The 19,209-nt window shown below is 45.6% G+C and overlaps 3 protein-coding genes across 3 annotated transcripts in view; 2 read left to right on the plus strand and 1 right to left on the minus strand.

The window, feature by feature from the left end:
• Positions 1-5,221, plus strand: part of T265_06012 (hypothetical protein) — a gene marked incomplete at both ends in the record, with an annotated part of 15,726 nt that extends 10,505 nt beyond the window's left edge. Inside the window, 5 exons of the mRNA XM_009171171.1 lie at positions 934-1,102; positions 2,253-2,524; positions 2,631-2,772; positions 3,814-3,931; positions 5,128-5,221. Of these exons, the coding sequence (XP_009169435.1) occupies positions 934-1,102; positions 2,253-2,367 (284 nt within the window). The remainder of the gene's footprint in view (positions 1-933; positions 1,103-2,252; positions 2,525-2,630; positions 2,773-3,813; positions 3,932-5,127) is intronic.
• Positions 5,222-5,388: 167 nt separating this feature from the next.
• T265_13926 (hypothetical protein) lies at positions 5,389-6,117 on the plus strand (the record flags this gene model as incomplete). The annotated part of the gene is made up of 1 exon (XM_009171194.1): positions 5,389-6,117. A coding segment is annotated over one exon (729 nt), but the record flags the coding sequence as incomplete, so codon positions are not given.
• Positions 6,118-10,766: 4,649 nt separating this feature from the next.
• The window catches only part of T265_06013 (hypothetical protein), a gene marked incomplete at both ends in the record, with an annotated part of 24,247 nt that continues 15,804 nt past the window's right edge, over positions 10,767-19,209 (minus strand). Inside the window, 4 exons of the mRNA XM_009171172.1 lie at positions 10,767-11,272; positions 15,559-15,627; positions 15,711-15,831; positions 16,206-16,321. Coding sequence (XP_009169436.1) covers positions 11,027-11,272; positions 15,559-15,627; positions 15,711-15,831; positions 16,206-16,321 — 552 coding nt within the window. The remainder of the gene's footprint in view (positions 11,273-15,558; positions 15,628-15,710; positions 15,832-16,205; positions 16,322-19,209) is intronic.

Consider the following 19,209-nt stretch of genomic DNA (forward strand, 5'->3'; position numbering starts at 1 on the left):
ATAAATATGGACATGCTGGTCGCCTGGGGGAAACACCTTACTGCCTTCACACTCCTGTCGCAGAGGACAGTACGACTTTACCCCCAGACCGCCTCGTAGCACGATTACTCGTAGTACGGGGTCTGCTGCTTTTGGTCTGGCTGCTCCCCTTTGGTCTTCCTGGCATGGTTGCACCTTGTGGAACGAAGTTCCAGCCAGTGTAGCCCGCGGGATCGCTGTAGCACTCAAGCCCGACCACCACGTCAAGGTGGCAGCTTTAGGCCGGGCTCTAAATGGATTCTATGTTTGAGTTTCGGAAATGCAGTAAATATCTATCAATTACGTAACTGGAATGCGCACATGAGGTGGCTTGCTAGCCAATAATATTTCGCACTTTAAGCGAAGCGTTCAGGGCGGGAGAACGAGGTTTCAATGGCTAACCCCAAATGATATGAGCGGCGTTATGTAATAGATTATCTTCCTTGGTGCTTTTTGACCTGCTAACAGCTGGGATCTTTAGAAGAGCAATAACTAGAACAGGAGTAAGAGATGACATTGAAGAAAGGCATTAGGAAGCAACAGCTGTGTCTTTTCATCAACCAGTCTGAGATGTTTAGAATGTGTCCGAGAACCAGTTAGAACAGAGTCCCGGTTTTCGAGGATAAGCAACGTTTTACTTGTCTAAGAACAGGTGTGGGTGAGCTGAAACGTACATACAAAGGTTCAGTAAGAGTATATATGGTAAGTAGAATAATAACCACACAAAAATCATGACACTGCCGTTATGTGTACAGAGAATAGGTCGACCCCATTTATCTCATTACGATGTGACGTGAAGACACTTTTCATGTATTTCACGGTTTTAAGCGCCTTGAGGAGCCGCCAGGGTGCCCAAATGTGTAGGTTTTCGTGTTTTTTGCACGTGACATTATTTTGCCCTTTTCACATTTACAGCATTCATGGATGATTGCATGGCCAGTGGTTTCGGTGCCTACTTCGCCATTCCACTGCTCCGACAACGCTTGGAGGATCTCGCTGGTGGTGATCCAAAGAAGCTTTCAGAAGAGCAGGCCATACAGGCTGTGACCGATGCTATGCGTCAGCTCTATTACCGTGATTGCCGGTGAGTAGCCTTGTTCTTCCACTCACTGGATTCAGCTCTTGAGGAGCTTCTTTAGTATAGTCGGCTTACAGTACACTGTATCTAAGTCTTCGTTTTGCACGTTCAATTTCCAAGGCTGGATTCGGCACCCAATTTTCCGCGCAGAGTAAGGGTAAAAGGCCCTTTATTCTGCTTTTGACTATCTTTGGTCTTCATTAGGTTTTTCCTCACACCTTGATATGGGACGTGCCTTCAGGGAGGCTTTCACAGAGCTGAAGCAAGCGGTAGCTGCTAGAATTCAAAATAGGCAGCTTACACACAGGATTAACTGATCACATAGTAATGTTAGTTAGCATGTGTGCATTATCGAAAACCGAGTGTTGTTGTCTCCCGTCGTGACCACTTTGGGTAGTCTCCTGAAGCTACTTCCAACCAACATATCCCTCTCGCAAGAGATCCCCTCTCAGAGGAGATTATTTTCAGCCGATCCCTTCAGGTAGTCTCTCCAGAAGTAGACAACCCTAGTTCCGTCACCAGTACCTGGTTGCCATGCGCCCCATTGGAAACTAGTACTAGGTTTCCCAAAGAGGTGCAAATGAGGTGTCAAGAATGGACATGACCTTCCACTCGGTGGCTTGCGCATAAGTCTGTAAACTGTATAGTTCGGCACTTTGGGGTAGAACAACACTCACTTGCCGTCAGCCTTTGTGGGGATCGTTTGACGCACGAAAGTTAGGTGGAAGTAGGTAGAGGCGAGATGGCTCAAGTTGTTAGAGCGCGAATTTACTGACCAAAAGTTCTGTGGTTCGAAGTCGATCTCTGCCTCTCGACTTACTCTGTCTAGGCTTGGTAACCTGGCAATATCCCAGCCCTAGTTCTTCCTTCGGGTAGGATAGCGGCTAGGCACCGAAAGGGTGTTACAAATGAAAGACTAACTTTTTTATTTGAGTGAATGTGCTGCACAAAGGCCGTCTACTATTTCGGTTGGCACGACAGTCCAGATGTCGCAGCATATTATTTCTGTACAACTCTACTTATAGGGTTTCTGAAAGAACTCGACAATCTTATTTAGACCCATTAGTGGCTTCATTATACTGCTTTGTAATCTGGTGTTCGTGGAAGATCTTTCTCACGTGATGTATGTTTTCTCTTCCCCGCCCGTCCATTTCAGGGCTTGCAACACCTATCAGTTGGCAATCGTGAGGTCCACGGGTGCGGAAGTGCGGGGCCCCCTGAAATTGGAGTCTGACTGGTCTGTGGCGGAATATGTGTCTGGCTACGAGTAGTGTTGACACAATCTCATGCCGAGGGCACTGATTTGTTTTTTTTCTGAACATAAACGAACCCGTTTATAAACTGACTCTGCAGCATTCTTCGGTTGTAGATTGGATGGCTATTGATCTGTTCGCCGAGCTTGGTAATTCTGTTGCACTCGAGCTACCAGTGTTTCGATACATTAGTAACTGCACTCTTTAATTGTTTCATATCATAATAGCTTAGTATCTCTATGGGGGCGAGATGCCCCAAGTGCGAATTTACTGACCGGAAGGTCCTTGGTTCGAACCCGACCTCTGTTTCTCGACTACCCCTGCCTAGGCTTGGGCAACCTGACAGTATCTCAGCCCTGGTGCTTCCTTCGGGTAGCATGGCAGCTAGTCACCTGAAGGGTGTTACAGCTGAACGATTTTTTAGTATCTCCATATGCTTTGAATAGTCCAAACCCATGGTCTAATTTTTTTAGTAAACCTTGGAGGGAATGGGAAAACTGGATAACAAAAAGCGATGAAAGAATGCAACTCTGGAAAGTTTCTTTTCGTATGGACACTCAGCCATACCCTCATCTCTTCCTCAGTAGAGCGTTTGTCTCTGTTTTGGGGGTTCGTGGCCGTCCTACACAAACGTCCACGTTTCAGACCACCGACACCCAACCTCGCATTATATCCATGGTATGTGACCATAAACTCTCAATAGTGGGTAAAATGGCATCTAGTTGGGCAAATGCATTCGAAATGTCTTATCGCGCGATTATCGTGTTCACCGAGAGCAAATCCGCAGCTTTATACTATACTGAATGATGGTAGCTGATCAGGCGAATTATGTCTTACTCCTGATGACCCAAAATGCCAAGACGTCATACTTTCTCTCAGTAACTGTAAACCCCACCTATTTACAGAACTGCTTGTGCGAAGTGTCCGGGTGTAACCATATCAAATAAAGTCCATTGATGGCGCTATAATCTAATAGTCGCTAGGAAGTTTATGGACTCCTGGGAAACCGTACGCTTTCCGTTCTGTTATTGCTTGTATCCTCACCATCAGATTTATTGTTTCCCTAACTCCCGCTATTACACCAGCAAAGCGCCGGTTTTGAAGGCTGTCCATGATGATGACTGCAGCCGTGGATTCCCCTGCCCCCCTATTGTCAGGTCGATAAAAACGCTCTGGGTGCATTGGAACCTTAAGAAATATCTTTATCAACTTCGCGTTGAGCAAGCGCTTTGGTTTCCACTCAAACTTCGTCCAACGAATTGTTCCCGACGTTCATCCTCCTCCACTAGTCATCAACAAACCTTTATGAAAATATACTGCGATATCTCGAATATCGTGCCAACTGAATCATGAGGCGGTCTGTGTGCAGCACATTCGGTTGTAGAATATCATAAATGGGAGATTCAGTTGAGTCTCTCGTGAAAACCAAATTGACTTGCAAATGAGTGTATCTCTCGGAAATAGTCCAATTTGGGTTCAAGCAGAACATAAGGTTGACGGAAACTCGGGGACTGCGCCTACTTGATGAACCCCAAGAAGGGCGAAACCGGTCGTGGGCTGTCGAAAAGTTTTCGGCGACCTTGTGAGTAGTTTCCTTTATGAGAACCACATCTACTTCATTCTGCTAGGTTGCCGTGGCTTTATCTGTGAGCCGAAATCTTAATTGAACGTAGAACCCCATTTGAACTAAAAACGGGAGAATAACTTGGTCGATTAAATCTTTCGTGGGCTGCGAAAAGTTTTCGGCGACCTTGTGAGTAGTTTCCTTTATGAGAACCACATCTACTTCATTCTGCTAGGTTGCCGTGGCTTTATCTGTGAGCCGAAATCTTAATTGAACGTAGAACCCCATTTGAACTAAAAACGGGAGAATAACTTGGTCGATTAAATCTTTACGATGTTCAGTGCGACAAGAAAGGTACAGGGTTTTGTGCCACTTTGATCAGTTGGAGAATTGTAATCATCCTATATGGAAAAAATAGTAGGGTTTCGGGGAGTCTGAATGAGAAAAAGGTATAATAAGAATTTGAAACGAAGTTATACCGTGGTTTGTCATCCATTCCCATGAATAGTCTGTCTCTCTATGTAGATTTTCAGTGAGAACACCATACTACGAATGAAGACAAGCAATGTTTTACCTCGTCGACTAATCAAGTTAACACTTCGCAGATTGTTATCTAACTGTTCTGTTGCCGTCAGTGCTTCACTGCTCAATATCCCCTTCCCGATTTGAAGGGCATCCCAAGCTCCTTGTCTGCATCTTTTTGAGAGACGCAGTACTTTTACATATGTGAGCAGAATGCCGACATTATACCTATCTTCTTAAAAACTAGATGGGGAGGATTTACTAGATGTTAGAATGAGGATTCTAGGTGCATCTATCATGAACGCTGAGATGCCTGGTAAGCAAGAGGCTCTGTCTCCAGGCATGTCTTTTTGTTCAAGTATGCTTGGACTTTCTGTTTATTGGAGTACACATTTCTCATATCAGATTCTATTGTACCTTCTAAAAATCCACACCGGAGAGCTTTGGACGTGTGGACCGTCAGGGAACTCACACAAGGCAATCAGTAATGGCACTGGCAGATATCACTTGTTGACCCATTGGTCAGCGATGTGAAGTTCAGGTGCAAGTTTGACGGAGAGCAAACACTGTCGAGATCATCTTCACTTGTATCTTTCCGATTGTCCTACGCATACTTTAATTTTTTCTTGTCCCACCTACCCCTCGGGGCGAGGTGGCTCAAGTGGTTATAGCGCGAATTTACTGACTGGAAGGTCCGTGGCTCGAACCCGACCTCTGCCTCTCTGGGCTTGGGTAACCTGGCAGTATCCCAACCCTCGTGCAACCTTCGGATGGAATGGCAGTTAGGCACCGAAAGGGTACTACAGCTGAACGATAATTAAATAACTACCTACCCCTAGATATGCTGTACGACGGGCATGTTCACGTGGCAGACGATGTGGAGCAAGCTTGCAAACGATAATCAATTCGTCCCGTATTCAACTTTCAGTCGATCGATACGCGACCAGCTCGCCATGAATAGTGAGGAAAACCGGGTGTGCAGTTCCACCACGAACGCATTGCCTAATCAGATTCGATCGCGTTTTTCCAGTGTGCACGCACCGAGACTGTGCATTAGTGACCCCATGTGTGTTGGAAAGTGTGGTGATGCGGATGGCGTGGAGGAGGAAGTCGAAAATTGTGGACGTCTGCTCTCTGCCGAAGAGTCTTGGCCGTCTTCCCTTCATCATAACGTCGCTAACCCATTGAATTTTAGGCTTGTCGCACGTTCTCGTCCGGACTCGAAAGACAAACTTCACCGTTCAAGTGATAGTTATTCAAAGTCTCCAGATCCGGTTTTTCTACCTGAACCACCGAAGCTGCGTCGAGGATTAGCCTACTTGGATTTTGAGGATGGTGACTGCGAACCGGACGAATATTTGTATAGTCCCGTCAACGATTGCTTGCTCGAGGAAAAAATGCGAGGAATGATGCATGAACACAAACCGGGACGGCTGACAAATCGTTTCTACTCCCGTACAAACCGTATGTCCAATCCGCAGATTTCAGCTCGATACACTGATTTAGGGGACGATTCAGATTCGACCACAGACTCATTTGATGAGCACGCGGATGACGGCGAAAAAGCTGGTTACGCTTTCGAAAACACCTTAATATGTGATCACCTGCCTAGTGGAGATCTATTTCACCAGTTTGCTCCTTACAAATCCACCAAAATGCCTATGCTTAAACACCAAGTGTCCTGAAAATGGCAGCAGTTGGTCAAGGAGTCTTACTGGAACTGACTGATTTAATTTCGACGTACGTTCGCACCACACTTTTTTGTTCCTTGCCAAATGCGCTGTTTTATTTTGTTTCATTTTTACATCCATTTTATGCTGTTTTCAATCTCTATCCTTATAAGTTAACAGGATTTCGGTGAACAATGGCTTCCGCCTTGATGACCCTGTTGGCGAGGGGACTGGGCTTTTCCGACCGTAATGATATGAGTGTTTTCAGGTCCCATTGTTCGGTAGGTGGAGAGATCTTACAGAATTATTGGTGACTGATGGTGTTGCGAACATCAGCCATCTGCACACACTCGTAATGGGTACGGGAAAGCATAGGCACACTTTGAAGGAACGGGCCATAATTGTCGCCAGTCACTTCTATCCAGCGAATTGGTAAACTGCTCACGGGTGACAAGCTCTTGAGATCTTAACAGCTTGTTTTCTTCATCAACATCGAGAGAAAACTGACACTTCACCGTCGTACAAAAATGCCAGCAAGATAAAGCCATATAATAGAGAGTCATAAAAAGGAAATGAAACCTAGTGATAGCCCAATGCGAAAGGCCGAGGTACATACACCCCAGAACTTCTTTAGAAACGGGCAGTAGAAACCTAAATGACTTCGGTCAGCGGCTATGTATCGTAGTGTCTCCAGTGAAGCACACGAAGTGAACGGAATCGATGGCACCCACTTGTTTCGTAAACCGTTTTATTCCTTTTCCTCGCGGTCTACTTTTCTCACCTGTTGGGGGAAACGACAGCTCGACATGAGTGGCATAGGACCGCAGCTTGTGACATACTCCGCGGCTGAAGGACCTTATTCTCTATGTTCCTGGCGTACATAGATCGTCGCCACATCCTCTGACTCAATCCTGCTCCGAGCAACCTAGGCTATTTTTTATGTTTCGATCAATCTTGTTTGGCATGATGTACTAGCGATAAGTACCTAAAGAACGAACACCGAGTAGTGGATCAGATGTGAAGACAAACAAGTCAGATGGTACACCAACGAGCACATCAAGTCGTTGGAGTTCATACTGATGGGGATGCCGTAACACTTTCTATTTCAATCGCTGTGCGGTTGTCTCGAGTCATGATTGAAAGGACCAAATACCCTCTGCTGTTTGTCCACGTAGTTACGACAAGAGTCAAACGAACAAGTAAGATCGCTGTCAGTTTTTGTCCAGTGCCGGTGAGCAGATAACCATGAGGACTATTCTCCATTCTCAACAGAGCGAACTGCGTCACTCTCAGTTGAATGAGTTGTTCCAAATTGCTGACATGATTCATAAAGTATAGTCTCTGGACGTTCCACTCTCAATTCGAGTGGAAACAGTGGAGAATTTTACATGCCTCGGTAGCTTTAGTAGCTCTTAAGTGTAAGTACCCGAATCACGAAGAGTTTGCATCAATTACGGTGTCAAAAATGCAAATGAAAGAAAGAAAGCGTTCAGCTGTAGCACCCTTCCGGTGCCTAGCTGCCATGCCACCCGAAGGGAGCACGAGGGCTGGGATACTGCCAGGTTGCCCAAGCCTAGACAGGGGAAGTCGAGTGGCGGAGGTCGGATTCGAACCACGGACCTTCCGGTCAGTAAATTCACGCTCTAACCACTTGGGCCGTCTCGCCTCCAAAAAGGCAAATAGCTTGGTTTCGAGGGTTGCTTGTGCCCGGCCGCATTATGAGCCGTGTTGCTGTGCCCCTCATGTGCAGGTGACCTGGAATGTATTCCTATTTTTGGTCATAGACATCTCAGAAGTGTTACTGGTGTCGAACCACACCAACGAATTTGTAATGAGACTATTGGGAAACGCGCGGCAGGCAATTCAGTCGCGGAAAACATCTTGCACCATCACCTGTGGTGGGTCAAATATGTGCTACGCAGACCGAAACATCGTCTACCGAGACAAATGTTGTTCTCCGTGCCTCCTACAGGATGCCACAAATTGTGGGAAAGAAGTATGTAGGATATTATGGATTGTTCATGTTTCGCTTTCCAGGATGGGTCCCCATTATCCCCCTACACAAGAAATTGCACCTGACCGATATTCGTGCTGTTAGTTTCTTTTCAGACGGCCTGATTGGGAGTGTAAACACATAATGCCTGTGGTAGACCAGCCAGCCCCAGGTTAATCTCTCATCGAATGTCTCGTATTGCTTTACCATAAGGTTTTAAATATGCACCTTGCGGTTGTCAGCATTGATGGTGCTTTATCTAACGACGATGAAGCACGCTCCAAGTCCGGTAAAATGATTTCAGAACTAGTTCCCACTGTAACTGCATATGACAGAGCTCCGAATAGGACAGACATGGCCCAGTCGCGCCCTCAATGGCGCTCATGCATCCAAGCTACTGCTTTCAATGCATAGCTCCCTTCTCGACCCCCCCCCACTTAACAATCCACCTACAGTGCTGTATTTACGCATTAATTTATCAGCTCCCGCCTCCGATGCGGAGCTACCTACCTCACCTCCCCGAATCATCGGCGAACGAAACTGTGGCAGCTACAACACAACTACAACAAGTACGCGGTTAGTACAGCTGACAATGATGATGATGAGTAGGTCAAACCCATAAGCCACAGGCACACAACTTGAATTGTATGAACTCCTCAGCCCTCGTTATTGTACGACAGACCGAAACGGTTAGCTTTACCCGGATGCCGTTTGAGTATTAAGGAAAGCAAGAATTTGCTCAATTTTTCACAGTGGAGAACGTGTAAGTTGGATGGAATGTCATCATCGAGGTCAAAATAAAGGGCGATTCCCCCGAGAACAAAAATCCCATCCACTTAACCTTTGAACAGTATATCTCTAGTTTGAAAAAACGCGGTTTTTGAATACCCTAGTCGTACAAGATGAAAATTCATAGAAACTATTACTTTTAGTGGGGTGTGCGGTGAGCGCAATTTGATTTTTGAGGGAAGGCATCCATTTCAGTCGATCTCCACTCAAACAGGGAGGAGCTACAAACGTCTTGCGTATTGTGTTGAAATCTCAACGGCACATACTGAAGCTCCTTGCGAACAAGTGAACCATTTTGTAAAGATGAGGGAATTTTTTGATAATGCTGGAAATCAGAACGACAAGCGAATTCGATTCTATTACGACTACTGTTGCAAGCGTTGGGTCTCACTCGATCTAGTAGATTGGATTCATTGCAACGGAACGGCAAGATTAGTTCACAAACTTGGTAGTATAAAAGTATTTCTACATGAAGGACAATTCTTAAAACTTTGTGACGAGCGAATCAGAGGCACTTCGATTACTAACGAAAACAAAAAATACCCGAGGATACGCAGAAAATGATCACTTACTCTTAAAACGTCCGATTCGTACAATTTTTCATGCCCACTTTAATTAACCCAGATAGTGTTTAAATTTGCGATAATTCGTGATTCTCAGAGTGAAGGAGGTAATCGGGGCAAATACGATGTGACAAATGAGGTGAATGCACAAATCTGCAAGGCTCGGACCGCGTTTGCTAACTTGAGACAGCTATGGCGTCAGAATGGTTTATCCTTGAATCTGAAGGGACGTGTGTATCAAGCTACAGTACGGGCTGTTTTGTTGTATGGCTGTGAGAGTTGGCCTATTCGAGCAGCGGACCTGAGACGTCTTCAGGTGTTCGACAATCGTTGTCTCAGAACCATAGCTCGTGTGGCTGGCAGAGGAATATGAAGGAGATCACGAAACGCTTGGGTGCTGTCGGTGCTACTCGCCTTCCAGGATGAGGACCGCGTGATCCTCCCTGTGCCTGGTTTGAGACACTACAACCGATGTCAGTGGCGTTCTTGTTGTCAGTTTCTATCCAGATCGCCTGAGTGAGTCTCTGGAGGTATAGGCACCTCGGAATGATTGTGGTAGGCTAGCATAAGTCCCTCCCCTGTCCACATTTACTCTTTTCTTTACAATAGGGCTTTCAAATAAATCACGGTTGTACGGCAGTGAAGCATCGGTGTTGAACACTGATGTCATGCTGTCGATGATGATGAGCTGAATACGACACAAAACCGGATGTTCACAACGTCCCCAACTAGTGGCAGAAACACAGGCGAGTACTTCCATGCTAGCAGAAGAGCTCTGATAACCTAACCTCTTCTTGAGTCCGACGGCCCAAACAAAATTGAATAACCTGAACAAATCTGCCTCAGTTTGCAATGTGCAGACATGGTCCGTATCCCAGTCGACGGACTTCCCCGAAGGGCTCTTTTCGCACAACCACTTAAAGGTTGGGAACGAACCAGGGGATGTCAAACAATGACTTGGCAGCGAATTGTGAAAGCCATTATTAGCAAACTCAGCTACTCTGATCATTGCCGTCGCTCCAAGGGAATCCACGCCAGCGATTAGAGACAGTATAAGTCACGGCACTCGTACGTCCTAGCTGTTGCCTTCAGTGCCTAGCTCCCCTCTCGAGCAGCTATCTAGCCCAACTCCCCATATTATCGATGAACGAAGTCGTGGCAGCTAGAACCACTGTACGGTCAGTACGGTGTTTTGACAACCGATGATAATGACGGGATGTGTTAGCTGTACTGATCCCATGGGTCCACACTTCTAAGCAATCTATGAGACGAATAGCGAACTCTGACCAATCCGATCTGATCGACTGTAAAAAACACCACAACTGATTCCTAATCGATGCAGCAGCTTTTAGCCAAGTGGCAATAAAGTAATACAAGCTCGGGGTGAGCAGAATATGTGAAACGCTTTAACACTGAACGAGGCAGAGATGAGTTAGATGTGCTGCAGAGCGATAGCCCGATTCAACTAAGAGATGGCAAATATGTGCATAGTTGGTAGATCGCCGCACCGTTTCTCAAGTGAAAACAATGAATGAATCAATTTGGATTGGCCACAGATGTGTACGTGTGTGTGCGGTTACACAATAGGGTCCGAGGATTGCTGGGAAGCCACATCACCTTCAGTTGGCTGACCAGGTTGAGCTGGCGACCCGGTGGTCTCCTTTCCCTCTTCCTCTCCATCCTCTTCTTTGTTCACATTGTCTACCCAAAGTCCGCTGTCCACACAGCGTTTCATGTGATACTCAGCATCTTTCGGGTCCATGCCACAAAGAACAGTTTTGAGCATTTCAACATCCTTTTTCTCGAAGCATTCCTGAAGGGCCTGTAAAACGAGACGGGAAAAGCCAAAGAGTTCAGGGAATAGAGGTCACATATGTTGTAGCAAACAAAAGTACTCCTGAGAAAAGAACACCTATAGAATAGACCATCCGCAAGATTCCATGAAGGGTACACACATACACACTTGCGGGTTAAAGCATTTCCACTACTTCATTACCCAGAGAACCAATAATCTGTTCCCCAAGAAGTGGGTTGACCTAGAGTCTGACTGTATTATTGGTTGTTGATCAGGTGGCTGTTGATCTGTTCGCCGAGGTTGGCAATTGGCTTGCAGACGTTTCGTCACCATACAAGCAGACCTCATCAGTGTGCAGTTGGGTGGGTGGCTGTGAAATGCTGAAGACCCGTATGTCGCATGAGTGAACTAACGCGAGTTAGTCTTGAGTGAACTAACTCGCATTAGTTCACTCAAGACTTTCTCATGCAAGTAGAGTAGACCTATGCTGATATTGTTCAATTGGATGTGCTGCACAAAGGTCGCTTCATGTTTCAGTTGCTACAATATTCGAAATATTGTAGTACATATATATATAGCAGAATATCATAAACAGGAAATCCAGTTGAGTCTCGCATAAGTTTGACGGAAACTCGGGGCTTGAACCTAACTGGTGAGGCCCAAACAGGGAGAAACCGGTCATCAGTTGTCGAATGGGTTTCAGTAAATTTGTGAGTAGTTCACTTTATTGTTTTACTCTTGTTACGAGCCACATCAACAGTAAGCATTCGACGAATCTTTACGGGGACCTGAATCTGTATTCCCATAATTGGCAGCTGAACATTGTGGCGTCCTGTCACGAACGGTTAATGAACGATGCAAGTTATACTTATGGGCAGTCCATACATTTATCATCAGGTCCGTGTTAGGTACCTCGATGTTGACTGATTCCTTGGATGATGACCTTGCTGGTAAAAGGCCCGCGTGGCTTGTGAGATTACTTCCATTCTGAGATAAATTACACACAGAAAAGAGATTTGGGGATTTCGTGAGACATTTCATCCCACTAGTAAAGTGGAAGGTGGGGGAGTGCGAGTATCCACAGTGACGATCAGCCACTTGTGGCTGAACAGTTTGGTTTTCAGTTAGTAGCCAGGAGATCGGGTCTCCCTACAGATTCGTGAGATGCGCGCTGCTAATAATTTCCAATAAAGCAGGACAAAATCTCGGTTGGAATTTTCAAATTCAAGCGCGAGTTATGGCGAAGGGAGCTTGGAAAATGGTCGACAATCCCGAACAAGGAAGAGTGTTCCTACTCTATGGGTGCTCAGCTTATTGCCACATGATAAAGATGGACATCCTCCCTTCCGATGCCACTGCTTTGGGCCATTGCTACGTTGAATTTGCTTCATACAGGACATTTATACGTACTTACAAAGTTCACGGGGCAACGTGTCAAAAATAGTAATGGCAATGCTGAGGAATACGGATAGGTCAGAAGGGCTGTCCGCATCCGTATAGTAAACGTTTTTTTTCCAACGGAGCAGAAACCATTTATTTGCGGCTGACAAGGTGAAAAATTTGCGATCCGACTGCCAAACTCGGAGAAAAATCCAACAACATAGTAAGGGAACTTTACGAATCAAGGCAGATGCAGGTGCACCACTCGTATGATACATTTTGAACTGATGTTATCAGAGCACCGCCTGCAACTGGTCTTGCAAAATCTAGATTCTGAAGGATGGTCCATGAAGGAAACTGACACTAGGGTGGAAAACGTTCGGTTGCTGGTTATGAATGAATTTGTGGGGTCCCTCTTATACCTGGGAGGAGCCGGATGAAAACTAAGCAGAGTGCTAAGGGAGACGTTGGCATAGGAATACACAAAAGACATACAATGGTATTCACCTCCATAGGTAAATCAAGAGGTTTGTTTCGAATGAGAACTCAAACATTCAGACGAAGATTACAAAAATTCCACATGCAGCAGAATCTACCTAATGAGTGGTCCTTTACAACTTTCTGTGCTGGCTTTTGTTTAGTCACATAAAATGACGCCTGTGAGACTTAGAATAGAATTTTAACTTTGCTGCAGAAAATGCCATTTAAAAATGAGTCACTGATTAACTGGCTCCCGTTTATCTATAAAAATTCGGTAAAGAACGCAAAAGCCGCAGGGTAACCCTTCGCTATTACAACCTCAAAGAAGCTAGGCAAAACTAGTCATAGGAGGGATGTGGTCTTGGTATGGAGTGAAGAATAGCATGAACACGAGGTCGGCACTCAGAGTTAGTGCTGCATCACATTCGGTGATAAGCGCTAGGGTACAACAACACCACAGCATTCGTTTTCGACCAAAAGGCGAATTTAGTCGAAGCTTATTGTGCGAGTTTCTCGAAAGATTTTTGTGCAATTCACCATGAACTGACAGACGATCCCCAAATTTTCACGTGATGGACTCTATACAACCAAGAATACCGTAAAACAGTAATGAGTTCAAACTCATCTACAACGTTTACAATCATTCCAATGCATCCGAACGTTTCCTGAACGGGGAAAATATCAAGTAGGAGTACGAAAAAGGAGTACAAGAATACTGGTCATCTAATGAAAACTATCGACGTGTAAATAGGATCAAGTCCACGAAACGTGGGCGACTTGCGAGGAACATGTTCGGCGTGGTCGGCAATATGCGCCTAGATAATCCAAAACACCGGTGGGGACACCTTTCTTAAGTGAAACAAGAGAACTGCTCTACAGTGAAATAGATGTAGAACGAACGACTGCGGCGGAACTGCCAAACTGAGGGAGTTTTCAGAGAATCCGAAGTAACGCTGACTAACTTCCAATTTTCCAAAGTCCAGACAGAAGCAGTCAAAAAATCAAAGACGAGTCGACTCATGAGTCTGATGCTTGGTAGCTGGCCCCTTAATTATTGGGATATATTGGTCAAATGCTCGGGATAAGTGGAGGAACGCCAAAGTTCTGGAGAACAACATTTCCACGAGAAAGCGATTTAGAAATACCATGGAAATCACAAGACGACATCAACATCGACAGTACAATATCGGTATTCAACACTGATGCTTCATTGTCGTACAACCGTAATTTAAAGTGAAGGAAGGGGGCTTGGTGCTAGGCTACTACACCTCGAGACACTCGTTCAGACCATCTGGATGGAAACTGATAACAAGAACGCCACTGGCATCGACTAGTAGCTATATCTTGCAGCGTCTCCAACCTGGCCAAGTGAGGGTCACGTGAATCCCATCCTGGGAGGTGAGTAGTGCCGATAGCACCCGAACATTTCGTAATCTCGTTCATATCCCTTTGCTAGGGTCAAAAGCTAACCACCTCTATGCTTGCGCCTCTCTTAATTGAATATGGAAACAACGGAAACAGAAGTACATTCGACGATTTTGGTTCCACTGACAGTAGATTGCGACAGACAATGAGAAAAGTCGGCGGGGCCAACGTGGCCCGCGCATTCTATTCCTGCTTTTGGTTGNCATATCCCTTTGCTAGGGTCAAAAGCTAACCACCTCTATGCTTGCGCCTCTCTTAATTGAATATGGAAACAACGGAAACAGAAGTACATTCGACGATTTTGGTTCCACTGACAGTAGATTGCGACAGACAATGAGAAAAGTCGGCGGGGCCAACGTGGCCCGCGCATTCTATTCCTGCTGTTGATTGCATGGGGAGTTATAGGTGACCAAATAATCCAGGTAGCGGAAATAAGGGAGGCCACATGCCAGGAAGGCACAGTAATCCAGGCAACGGGAGTCTACAAACAGCTGTACACGTTACATGATGAAATTCGCAATGGTCAAAACATGGTCCAAACTGTAAACGACATCCAGAAAGCAAAATAGCACTATAAAGACAGAGAGGCAGAGGGGTGACATGATGAAAAGACCGTCTCAGAGGCAATCACTGCAAGAATTGTCACAACAGACCGTCCGTCCGTTCATAAAAATGCCTACCATTTAAGTAGAGAGCACTGGTGGTTCAAGAGATTCGTGGACGTGAGGGCAAGAGAGTAGCGGCTACTTATTTGACTGTAGGTAGTATGAAGAGATTTGGGAATTTCATTGATCAAAATGAAAAACGAAAACGACTATTTCAGACGGAGACTGCCTCATCGAGCAGGTTTACTGCGCATTACCCAATTTCTATAAGAAAACAACTGGGACATAGTTACGTAACGAAGATATGACACATTTTGAACGCACAATACCAAGGTTGAGGGAAGGAGTGGCAGAATACCCAGTCGATATCGAATTAGAGATCTCCATGGTGAGAAAATCAGGCCATAAGAACCGAACACTTACTGGAGGAAGAGTGTCAAAAACTTCAACTGGATCCAAACCACCAGGACCAAGACGTTTTTCACGTTCCTCCTAAGAGAGAGACGAGGAGTTGTCAGAGGGCGATAAAACCGGAGACAAAGGTGAGGGGACAGCTGATGTGCCATGAGACTCACTTCTTCCAACTTCATCATGGCTTCCTCGATCCGGACTTTCGCACGGGCACGGATACGGTCACGAAAGGCTGAAAGCTCGTCATCAAATGCTTTTTGATATTCGGGTTCTGGATTCATGAATCTGTGGACAGGAGGTAAAACGATAGTTGATATGTTCGGGAGAATGAATCGAAAACATGGGCAGCGCGTGGCCCCTTGATTACAGTAATTCCGGTCAAGAGTGAACTGAACACGAGGGCGCGTCAGACAAACTAAAGAGAGATTTTGTCGGGAAGAGACCACTCTATGGAGGTTCCGTATAGGTATCACCCATCAGCCACGACCTAGATTGCGACACCCCAAAGGGAGGCCAGATACCAATTTTTCTTAGAGTGCGTTCTTTTGGATCAATTACTTAGAAAAGTAGCCCGTAAAACCGTAAACCAGGGAAGCAGGCAGTGGATGATACTAAAGTGGCCAACGTGAAAAATGTACGAAAAACGGACAAAGACTCACTTGGCAAAGAATGGACGGACGCAAGCACGAGGGTCACACTTCAAAGACTTGGCCAGCTCCAGCATGAACTGCATGACTATGCACTGGTGCGAGACGTGATTCATTAAATCATATTTCTGAAGCACAAGGGAATGAAATTTTGTGGCCAATTGTACTCAAGAACTAACTACACCAAGTAACTCAAGAGCAAAACAGGATCCAGGATGAAATGCGGAAACAGCCAGTGAGTTGAGCCTCCTAAACCATACGGAATGATATAAAGACGAAATGTTAAAAACGCGCGAACAGCGTCTGTTATTATTCTCGAACCAAAAGAATTCAACATTACGAATCTCTTGATCGTATTGTGCGGGACATTGTTTATCAGTTGCGACTATATTGCAAGGTTCGGTGAACTTTTACTAAATTTTTGTTCAGTTCTTGACGGAAGACACAATTTCGCTCGTAAGCGCTTTGTGCTGCTTACCAACACTTACATCAGAGCATCTGAATCCACGGCTGACAAACATTTGGAGACCTCACAGAGCTTCCAGTTGACCAGCACTCCGCAAAACAGAAGACCAAACTCGTAAAATGTATTTCGTTATAGGTTTTTTGTTCGTGAAAGAAGGCGTACACACCGTTTTCGAGACGAGACTAGGCAGCGACCTGAAGGATTCGAACCGGTGGTTTAACGATATGGTCGATAAAACCGAAAAGTGATTCAGGATCTTATTTTTGAATCGGGAAGATATACCCTTATCCGTAAGAGTGCCGTTGCAAACTATTCACATGGTCAGTCCTTCTCATTGGTGCCAAAAAAATCAGGATAACCGTCAACACGTAGATGAGCTGCCAAACATCCAGAACGCCCGTCAAAAGGCCTGACCCCTTCCCCGAAAGAACATCATCAGGGAACCGTCTAACTCAGACAGATCTCCTTTTTCCAGAACCAGACAGAAACTCAAGAAAGATCATCAAATAAGGAACCAAGTATTTGTCCAATCAATGCATCGAGTACGTTGAGGTAAATCTAGATTGAGAAAAAACATGGTGCTTGTCAGAAAGGTCCCATTCCTGAAAGTAATGCCAGAATGCCCGAAACCTACTGAGACCCTCGAACCCCATAACAATCGCGGTAGGGAAGCCATCAAGCATCTGGGCTAGGAAAGTCAGCTGCCGACTGGACGCTCATGTGGTCAATCAGTTCAACAACGGCTGACGACTATCAGGCGCGCCACACAAGCACTGCCAACCATGATGCGTCCAAGGGGGTTCTTTTCGGCCTCACAATGCTCTTAACTACAAGGCCTTTGCGATTGGAATGAAACATTTTGGGCCAAAATGTTGCATTTTGTTGGAACCCCATAACAATCGCGGTAGAGAAGCCATCAAGCATCTGGGCTAGGAAAGTCAGCTGCCGACTGGACGCTCATGTGGTCAATCAGTTCAACAACGGCTGACGACTATCAGGCGCGCCACACAAGCACTGCCAACCATGATGCGTCCAAGGGGGTTCTTTTCGGCCTCACAATGCTCTTAACTACAAGGCCTTTGCGATTGGAATGAAACATTTTGGGCCAAAATGTTGCATTTTGTTGCGTATGTGCTCAAACCAAAAGCCACTCTAGTCTACTTTCACGAAATTTCATTGTCCACTGAAGCAATCATACCTCTGGTGGAATACCTTCCTAGCATCACTGAGCCCCCGGGAAGTTTAGATGTGGCTCAAAAGTTTGGACTGGTATTTTGAGCTCAATTGTCTGTCTGTTTCAATACATCAGTCACACATCGTAGCCTTCGAAAATTCTATTCCATTTTGCGAATACCGAGCGCCGTGTTCAAGCGATTATTAGCGTTCATCCAACGCCGATCGGACTGTCTGGATTCAAGACTTTAATGGCCGCGATGCCTGTGGAATTTCCGGCACTGACTTGTTAGCAATAAAGCTGTTGTGTTTCTTGTTGGCAAGTCTCTTTCTGACACTAAGTCACTGGAGCCGGGACAGCAGTTAATTACAACAGTCCTAATACAAACGGAACGACAGAAAACCAGATATCTCAAGCCTCATGCAACACTTATGCTTCGTACGCTGCAGTGACGTAGTTCGTTTTAACTCTACGGCCGCGTAAAAAATACTACGAAGTAAGACGCTACATCTGCGAAAATCAGGGTTTTCACTGCTATATTATTCGATAGACGTCTTGACTGCTGAACGATAAGTTCCCATTTCAACTGTGCACTACTGATGATTCTCAGTATGGACGAAACAGCTGCACAGTGCTTCTTGGCTTTCTCAGCATTGGTCGGATTCACTTGCAGGACAAAATTTCAGTCAGAAATTGAAGGAACGGGAAGCAAACAAAGAAATTCATGGGTGATTTTAGAAAGGCGTGAAGGAAAACTGACGAATTCGATTTCAATAGTTTTCTTCGGAGAACGATACGCTGACGACATCCTGGTTTCTAGAGCTCAATCTCACCTAGTATCATCCCAAAATCCAAACCATGTTGTAATTTACGGGGCAGAAACAAACGATAGGCTGGTCTTGTTGGATAATCTGACCATCAAAGACCCGTATGACACTTTGAAAGGTTCAGTGGAACGAAAACCTATCTAGGTTGGAAGATGTGCACATTCTACAAGCCTCACGACAACTGGAAAGGCGGCCAAGTCGCATGTCCCATAAGATGGAGCAGCTTTCGTGAACCTGTGTCACCTTTAGCGTAGGCGTGACATCAGCTTCTCTGTCAAGGGTCGAGTTGACAATGCTGCGGTGCGCTCCATATTACTATAAGGGTCAGAAACCTGGCCGCTGCGCGCCGAGGACGTCAAAAGACTTTCAGTGTTTGACCATCGATGTCTTCGGAGCATTGCTCGAATCTGGTGGGAACACCGGATCAGCAATTCTGAAGTACGTCGAATGGTATTCGGGAGAAATAACTCACCCTCGATAGATGAACTGATCACACTGCATAGGTTGCGCTGGCTTGGCCACGTCCTGCGTATGCCAGTCGACCGACTT

The sequence above is a fragment of the Opisthorchis viverrini genome (assembly GCF_000715545.1).
Source record: "Opisthorchis viverrini unplaced genomic scaffold opera_v5_121, whole genome shotgun sequence".
Classification (NCBI taxonomy): Eukaryota; Metazoa; Platyhelminthes; class Trematoda; order Opisthorchiida; family Opisthorchiidae; genus Opisthorchis; species Opisthorchis viverrini.